Source organism: Nanorana parkeri, unplaced genomic scaffold (assembly GCF_000935625.1).
Source record: "Nanorana parkeri isolate BGI_ZX_2015 unplaced genomic scaffold, ASM93562v1 scaffold2606, whole genome shotgun sequence".
Taxonomy (NCBI): Eukaryota; Metazoa; Chordata; class Amphibia; order Anura; family Dicroglossidae; genus Nanorana; species Nanorana parkeri.
Window position 1 is genome coordinate 79018 of NW_017308874.1, and position 8594 is coordinate 87611.

An 8594-nucleotide genomic window follows, 5' to 3' on the forward strand; every position below is an offset into this window, starting at 1 on the left:
AAAAACATAATAATAATAAAAGAAAATAAAAAAAGTGATTAAAAAAAATAAAGAAAAAAAAATGTAACACCAACCCTGCCGCCCCGCCATCTGGTTGCCATTCTCCCATAGGGGAGGGTTAGACGGGGATGAGGGGGCATTGAGTAACCTGGCCTTGGCAGCCCTGGACACAATGTTGTTTTTCCCGTCACTTTCTGTCCTGGTGATAATGGTCACAGAGGGTGAATCTCACAACAAGGACACAGAGAGCGAGAAAAGCTTGTGTGAGGTGAATGAATGAGAGATCAGTGCAGCGCACATCCCTCCTCCTCCTCATCACCGGGGATACAATGTAACAGGTTTTTATATCGCTGCTGATTCCATTTCTGCTTTTTATAAGAATGACTGAAATACATGAAAGACATTAGGATACATTAGTTGCAGTTTTACATTTTCATGAACTTTTTTTCAGCGCTCTCTGGAACCTCTGAGGTTCCTCTCTGATAATCTGAATTCCTTATTTCATCTCGCACATCTTTATTTATAATTGTCTGTTACAGTCTTACAGTCGTCGTCTTTTATTCATATGGCTGATATAAACATTTTCTTAAAGAAACTCTTTGCTTTACCTGCGTAACACGTCTTAGCTGGAGTTGGGTTTTCATTTGCTTGTTACTCACCTAATGTTCATTCGAAACTAAATGTCCACCTAGAACTCCCCTGTCCACAATCCCCCTGTTTGAGTTCACAGCAGAAAGGATGGAGGGAGCTCCTCATAATGGGCACAGCGGGTGTACAGACCCAGGAACTCAGCACAGGGATGGTGGGAGCTCCTCATAATGGGCACAGCGGGTGTACAGACCCGGGAACTCAGCACAGGGGTGGTGGGGGCCCCTCATAATAGGCACAGCGGGTGTACAGACCCGGGAACTCAGCACAGGGATGGTGGGAGCTCCTCATAATGGGCACAGCGGGTGTACAGACCCGGGAACTCAGTACTGAGATGTCACCAATAGAGGCAGAAAAAACTTTCCGACCTCCACCAAATCCTGAAATATTGTTGTGTGTGGAGTGTAACTTTAACCTACTAATAGAGGCATGCACAATGCTGTGAGCTCCCCATGATACATCTGTGTCCGTGCTCACCCTTGATGTTGTAGAATGAAGATGGCTCTTCAGCATCACAACAAACCTCTTATGAATATATCTCCCCCATGGCTCTATTATATCCCACGTCACGCTGCGCCCAGTCGCCCTCATACATTGTTAAATTACCTTGAATGGGCAGGAATAATCAGCGAAGGGTTCCTTTCATTACATGTAGATGACACAGTTGTCATTATGTGTTTTCTCTGTTTATGGGTCAGATGTATAAAGTAGCGATTTGTGTCATTAAGAAGCGCTGGCATTATTCGATATTTATTTTGGAGATCACACAGGGATTTGGGTTCGTGACATGAGGTCATTGATTTGGAACTATCCATCATTACCTGGTACTATGTGGATATGGACTCTGCACACCATTCAGCTTCAAAGTATCGTCATAGTATTGACATTGTTGCAGCATAATGTTACATAGTATTTGAGGTTGAATAAAGACGCATGTCCATCAAGTTCAACCTGTTGTGTGTATGTGTATGATCCTACTGTGTAGTACCGTGTTTCCCCGAAAATAAGGCACTGTCTTATATTTTTTGGGGGCTCAAAAAAACACACCCTAGGTCTTATTTTATTATGTACAACAATCCAAAGTTAACGCAAATCCAAATTAAATTATCCAAAATGGCAAAGTTAAGAATATGGTGATCGAGATGCCGTACCTTTCCAGGAGCAATTTGGTAACCAATCGCTGGCCAGAATGAGCGAAACACGCTTTCACTATCAATTCCTCACAGGCGGAGCGCATTTGGTATGACTCCGCCTGTGGCAGGAGGCGGGGCTATAGAGGAAGCATCGGCTTATGCGGCTCTGCTCCCTCCGCTGCCGCCTCGCTTCCTCTAGCGCTGGCTTAGTTGGCACCGCTGATTCTCTCCCGCGGCTCTTCAAGTCCCACTTATGCCACCGCCGGCCCTGGGAATGGTCACAGCTAGGTCTTATTTTCTGGGTAGGTCTTATATTTGAGCAATTCCCAAAAATAGTACTTGGTCTTATTTTCGGGGAAACAGGGTATGTATAGGTCCCTGTTTGTTCTCATTCTTAAAAGTACTTGTACCCCTGTATATTACCTGTACCCCTGTATATTACCTGTACCCCTGTATATTACGGTCTCGGAGGTAATCGTCCAATCGTCTCTTGAATGATGCGACACTCTCAGCCGAAATCACAGAATGTGGCAGGGAGTTCCAGACCCTGACTCATCTAACTGAGAAGAAACCCCTTCTCCCCTTGTGCTGAAATATTTTCTCCACTAATTTTAGGTGGTGGCCCCTCGTCCTCGTCATGGAGTTCATTGTAAAGAGTTTGCTGCTAATGTTGCTATCCCCGGTAAACATTTTGTACATGAAAATCATGTCCCCCCCTTAATCTCCGTACTTCCAGTGAGAACATATTTAAATTCAGTAGCCTGTTCTCATAGCTCAGGTCCTCTATCTCCTGTCCCCTAATGTGGCATGCAAGGTGTGGGAACCACGCAGGGCCCCTTTGCACTTTGCATGCATGGTTCCAAAACGTTGCATTTCACATTCTGCTGCAACAATGCCAACAAAGACAATATTTTGAAGCAGAATGGTGTGCGGAGTACATATCTTCTACTGCCTTGTTTCTCAACTGGTGGGTCGTGACCCAAAAGTGGGTCGCGACCCCATATTCAGTGGTTCGCCACGTGCCTTCCACTTTTCTAGGGGGAGGCTGAGGGGCTTCTCACCTATCAGTTCTTGCGCCAAACAGCAATTCAAAATATGCTGGACGGTGCTGAGTGTCAGCTTGAGTTGGGATGGACTGGGGCTATGGCTGTGAGGGAGCTACATCTATACGTACAGCTCCCTCATGTGTCCAGTAAAGGTTGCTTGACCAGAGTGATGTCACACTCAGTGTCACACAGTGATGTCACATTCTGGCTCCCGGCACCTCTACAGGGCATGCAAAGGGAGGTGTACAAGCATTGCATATATGGATGGAGCTCTGACACAGCACAGCAGCCCACACTGGACATCTGGTTGAGGATAAACTCCAGTTCTCGTAAGGTATGGAGACTTGATCTTTTGAATGGCTCCCCAAACGCACCTCCCACCCACAGTTTGATTGCCCGCACTGGAACGTGTGATACCGCAATGCCGTGCATTCCATTGCAGTGCGACTTGGGTCGCGACTTAATACACAAGGACAAATGTGGGTCCTGAGGTTACACAGGTCACTGTGTACGTGGTGGTTCCATCCACCAGGTGATCCAGCACCCAATGACCTTGGTATGAAGGTGTATATCAGTATAGTGTGTGTAGGAGATATAACTAAGCATGATGCACCAAAACACATCGTGGTAGCTGCACCCTTTCATTTCCCATGGATCCTCCAAGCATGTCCACACACCAGAAAACCTGCCCGACCCTTTCTTCCCAATGCAACCCATCTCAGCGCATGTGCTTTCTGATGCCTGCATTGTGCTGCACTGAGGGTTATGTGTGTTGTTTATTGTATGGATGGCCCCTGGGGGCCCATAAACATAAAACAGGAGCACACTAAAGGCACAAGCAGTCCATCAATGTGCATTAGGTGAAGATACATGGTAAGGTGTGAAGTCAGCCGAGTTATCCTTTATAGCTCCTCCCTTAGTGTCACCCTCAGAGTAAAATGTTTACCGGCAACCCTACTCCGGGGTCTTCACTCATAAAGAGTCTATACTTATGTCGGCCCAAGCTATCCAGGGAAGTACAGCCCCAGCCATCCAGAGGAGTACAGCCCCAGCTATCCAGAGGAGTACAGCCCCAGCTATCCACGGTACAGCCCCAGTCATCCAGAGGAGTACAGCCCCAGCTATCCACAGTACAGCCCCAGCCATCCAAAGGAGTACAGCCCCAGCCATCCACAGTACAGCTCCAGCCATCCAGAGGACAGCTCCAGCCATCCACAGTACAGCCCCAGGCATCCAGGGAGTACATCCCCAGCTATTCAGAAGAGTACACCCCCCAACCATCCAGAAGAGCACAACCCCAGCCATCCAGACAAGTACAGCCCCAGCCATCCAGAGGAGTACAACCCCAGCCATCCAGAGGAGTACAACCCCAGCCATCCAGAAGAGTACAGCCCCAGTCATCCAGACAAGTACAGCCCCAGTCATCCAGACAAGTACAGCCCCAGCCATCCAGAGGAGTACAACCCCAGCCATCCAGAGGAGTACAACCCCAGCCATCCAGGAGGAGTACAGCCCCAGCCATCCAGAGGAGTACAGTCCCAGGCATTTCCTTTATTTGGAGAAATGTGTGATCTGCCCATGCTGACCTCTCTCTGAAAATGCTATTTATTTGGCAGAACAAGTATGCAGCAACAGAATCCCAAAAAGATCTGCGTGATTGTTGTAGTATTGAAGCCAATGTATCGGCATTTTCAGAAGGAGAGCTCAGCAATAGGCCGCCTCCACCCATCTTTCTCGCATGACATGTTCCCTTTAAAGGTGTCTGGTGGCTACTAAACTGGAATATTGACTCCTGAATTCGGAGAGGAGGATCAGTTTTCTCCCCACTTTGGTAAATAAGCCGTTGTGGGCCGTCTGTTATCGGCTGAATTTGTGGAAGGGATGGCGCTCTGTGTGGCCAGTTGATGTTCCTTATAACAGATCATATAATGTCTGTGTCTGTCGGAGAAGAGATTCTATATAGGACGGTAGTGGAAGTATTCTGATCCTGCAGCATCAACGTCAGCTGAGTAATGGCGGTAATGTGGCTGGAGGGGGATGGTGAGTGACACGCCACAGGTGAGCAGAGTGCTACTTCCATATTTTTGATGGTTATGGATCTGCAGATAAACCTTCGTCCTATGGACTGTGCAGGAGATGTGAAGTGGAACTGCTCCTGTACAGTAATGGCTGCTGATCATGTCAGGCCCCTGTGCCCCGTCAATGGGCTGCCAGTCATTGCCCCCATCGATTGGCTGCTGCTCATATCAGGCCCCTGTGCCCCGTCAATGGGCTGCTGCTCATATCAGGCCCCTGTACCTCATCAATGGGCTGCTGCTCATATCAGGCCCCTGTACCTCATCAATGGGCTGCTGCTCATATCAGGCCCCTGTACCTTATTATTGGCCTCTGGTCATTTTAGGGCTCTGTACTCCATTGAAGGCCTGCCGGTCATTTCAGACCCCTGTACCCAATCAATGAGCTGCCAATCATTTTGGACCCTTTAACCCATTAAAATGCTGCCAATCATGTTAGGCCCCTGTACCCCATCATTGGCCTGCCAAGCATTTCAGGATTATGTACCCAATTAATGGACAGCCAATCATGTCAGGCCCCTGTACCCCGTCAATGGGCTGCTAGTCATTACCGGTCCCTGTACGCTATGAATGGGCTTCCGATCATTTCAGGTTCCTTTACCCCATTGATGTGCTGCCAATCGATTCAGGCCCCTGTACCCCATCATTGGCCTGCCAAGCATTTCAGGATTCTGTACCCTATCAATGGACAGCCAATCATGTCAGGCCCCTATACTTTATCCATGGGTAGCCAGTTATGTCAGGCCCCTGTACCCCATCAATGGGCTGCTGATCATTTTAGGCCCCAGTTCAGCACTGGCGTTGTGTATCCCTTTGGTAGTTCTGATTTCATTGCACTCAGAGGTCCACTGAACCAGAATAATAGTTACAGTATCACATTGTAACGTTTTGCCCCCCCGGAATTATAATTTGTCAACTGCAGTATAAATCCCCGGGGCCCTGGTACTGAATCTGATCGGGGGAACCTCGTATCCAAAAGTTTTGATTCTCCCCCAGCAGCTAAACTCTCAAAAGAGTCCTTGTGAAGATAAGAGGAGGGAGAGGGTAAGGAAAATACTGCACTCTGCAGAGTTTAGCCAGCAGAGCAGTCATAGTTGGGCCCCCTGAACCAAAAGGGCCCGGGGGCAGTTGCACCCTGTACACCCTCTGCAGTTATGCTCTAACCTATTAACCCTTTCTCTTCCCGAGGGCAGTTCATCCCTTCCACCGATAACAAAAGACAGGTAGATAGGAATATTTCCAGGCAGAATTAGGATTCCATAATCCAGTCCGCTCCGGGTGTTTTGCGCAGTCAGGGAATGTTCCAGGACGGGTTGGTGTCATGGTCGTCCACATCGCAGCTCTGCAAACACGGATGACTCTGCGCACGAACTGGTTAAAGAAGTGACTGTGGGCCAAACTGACTAAAGGCTGAAATTAGCATGTTTGTAGCCGCCCCCCGATGGAGGATTCGGCTGTTTGCGTTGCCGCTTTCCTGATTTATATAATGTAATATTTCACTCAGGGATTTCTGCAGGGGACGGGAGGCTCAGATAACCCGTTAACCATTGCTGTGGATCCGTGCGCTACGTTCACACAGATATCTTCCCACCGTGAGGGCTGGTGGATGTAATGAACCATTTGGATATTATTTCAGATTCAGCAGCGAGTATAAAAAAATATATTGTAAGTATCGTCTCCGCCGAACGAACAAATTCTACAAATTGTTTCCATGAAGATGAGCCAGAAATTTGTTGTTGTGAATCATACACAGAACCGCAGCTTCCTCTCATCTGTTTTCTTAAAGCTGGCCTCCTGGCAGACATAAAAGGCACAAATGATTGCAGCTCTGCATGTAGTAATATATCATTACATTTATTTTTTTCAAATGTAAGCAGTGTAAGGTCCTAAATGTGACCTGGTATCAGCCTCTTGCATTCCCTGTACAGAAGAGCTCAGACTAGGAGAGAGGGAAGCAGCACAGGATAGGAAACAGTCAGTTGTTCTGCAGTGCTTATGTACTAGCAAGGCACATGCAGATAGGAGAGAGAGCAGAAAGACAGAGCAATGAGCTCACCAATCTTCTGCTTCTCCTTCCTGTCCAATCACAGCCTGGGATAAGACCCGTAAGTGTTATTAAACTGCCCTGTGTTTGCTTAAAGCAGAACTATGAGGTCGGGGCTTTTCCCCATAGTTCTCCTTAGGGTAACGGGAGGACACAAACTAGCGTCCTCCCGTCACCCTAGGCTCAGTATACGGGAGCTGCAGCTCGCGGTATACTGAGACGCCGCAGCTGAAATGGATCCTGACAATTATGTCTGGATCCACCCAGCTGTGTGACTGACAGCTGGCTCCGCCTATCTAGATTAGGTAGGTGCAGAAGAAGAGAAGTCCTGAAGGAGTAAAAGGAGGTTGAGATATGAGAGAGGCAAGCGACTCCAGAGATTAGGTTCAGCACAGGAGAAATTCTATAGGTAAGAGGCAGTCTTCAGTGGGGAAAGGAGCTCCATAGATAAGGTGCAGCACAGGAGATATTCTATAGGTAAGAGGCGGTCTTCAGTGGGGAAAGAAGCTCCAGAGACTAGGTGCAACACAGGAGAAATTCTATAGGTAAGAGGCAGTCTTCAGTGGGGAAAGGAGCTCCATAGATAAGGTGCAGCACAGGAGATATTCTATAGGTAAGAGGCGGTCTTCAGTGGGGAAAGAAGCTCCAGAGACTAGGTGCAACACAGGAGAAATTCTATAGGTAAGAGGCAGTCTTCAGTGTGGAAAGGAGCTCCAGAGACTAGGTGCAACACAGGAGAAATTCTATAGGTAAGAGGCAGTCTTCAGTGTGGAAAGGAGCTCCAGAGACTAGGTGCAACACAGGAGAAATTCTATAGGTAAGAGGCAGTCTTCAGTGTGGAAAGGAGCTCCAGAGACTAGGTGCAACACAGGAGAAATTCTATAGGTATATAGCAGTCTTTAGGGGTGGTCAGAGAGCAGGAGGTGGCTGTGTGCAGAGCAGGAGGTTGCACTGGATGGTATCTTCTGGCAGAGCGCCTCCTGAGAGAGTGCAGTTGATGAGTATTGCACCTTTACCTGGTCATACAATAGACACGATCATTTTCACTCTCCATCCACTGTGAATTGCACATAAAATCCCGAGTATTTGCCAGAAACGAAGCAATCTGTGAACTGTACGAGTTCCATCGACACCCAGCATCTGGCCGATTGTGAGAACGACAAAAGACTGACAACTTCTGTGACATTTATGTGAAGATCAATTTCAAAATTGGAAAAAAAGCGAAAGCAATTTTGTTGAAAGCGATCGGACTTTTTCTGTTGGGATCATTTGGAGCGATTTCGATCCCACCCTCCTGGCGGCCGATCGAAAAAAACGTTGCGAAGTATGGAATGGAAGGTTCAATCAATGTATCTAATTGGCGCGTGTATTTCCAGCCTGATAGGGTGATGCGTAGATAAGAGGTCCTACACTGCCCTGCGTTTCCGTCCCACCTCTGTCCCGTGGTGCAATGACATGGGCCATGTGGTCATAGTTTGAAGCCCTGATGGCCAAACTGCAGTCTGTGGTATTTGCTGTGTGGTCCTTACGGTCTCGTTCACACCTAGGCGTATTGCATATGCGCGACCGTCGCGCGGTTTTTACCGCGATTTGCGCTAAAAAAAAAGTCACGCGACCGTCCCACCTCTGTCCCGTGGTGCAATGACAT

The 8594-nt window shown here is 47.9% G+C and overlaps 1 protein-coding gene across 1 annotated transcript in view; it reads left to right on the plus strand.

The window, feature by feature from the left end:
* Nucleotides 1-4423, plus strand: part of LOC108802022 (DNA-directed RNA polymerase II subunit RPB1-like) — a 71545-nt gene extending 67122 nt beyond the window's left edge. The window contains exon 3 of the mRNA XM_018573911.1: nucleotides 3808-4423. Within this exon, the coding sequence (XP_018429413.1) occupies nucleotides 3808-4423 (616 nt within the window). The remainder of the gene's footprint in view (nucleotides 1-3807) is intronic.
* Nucleotides 4424-8594: the final 4171 nt, after the last annotated feature.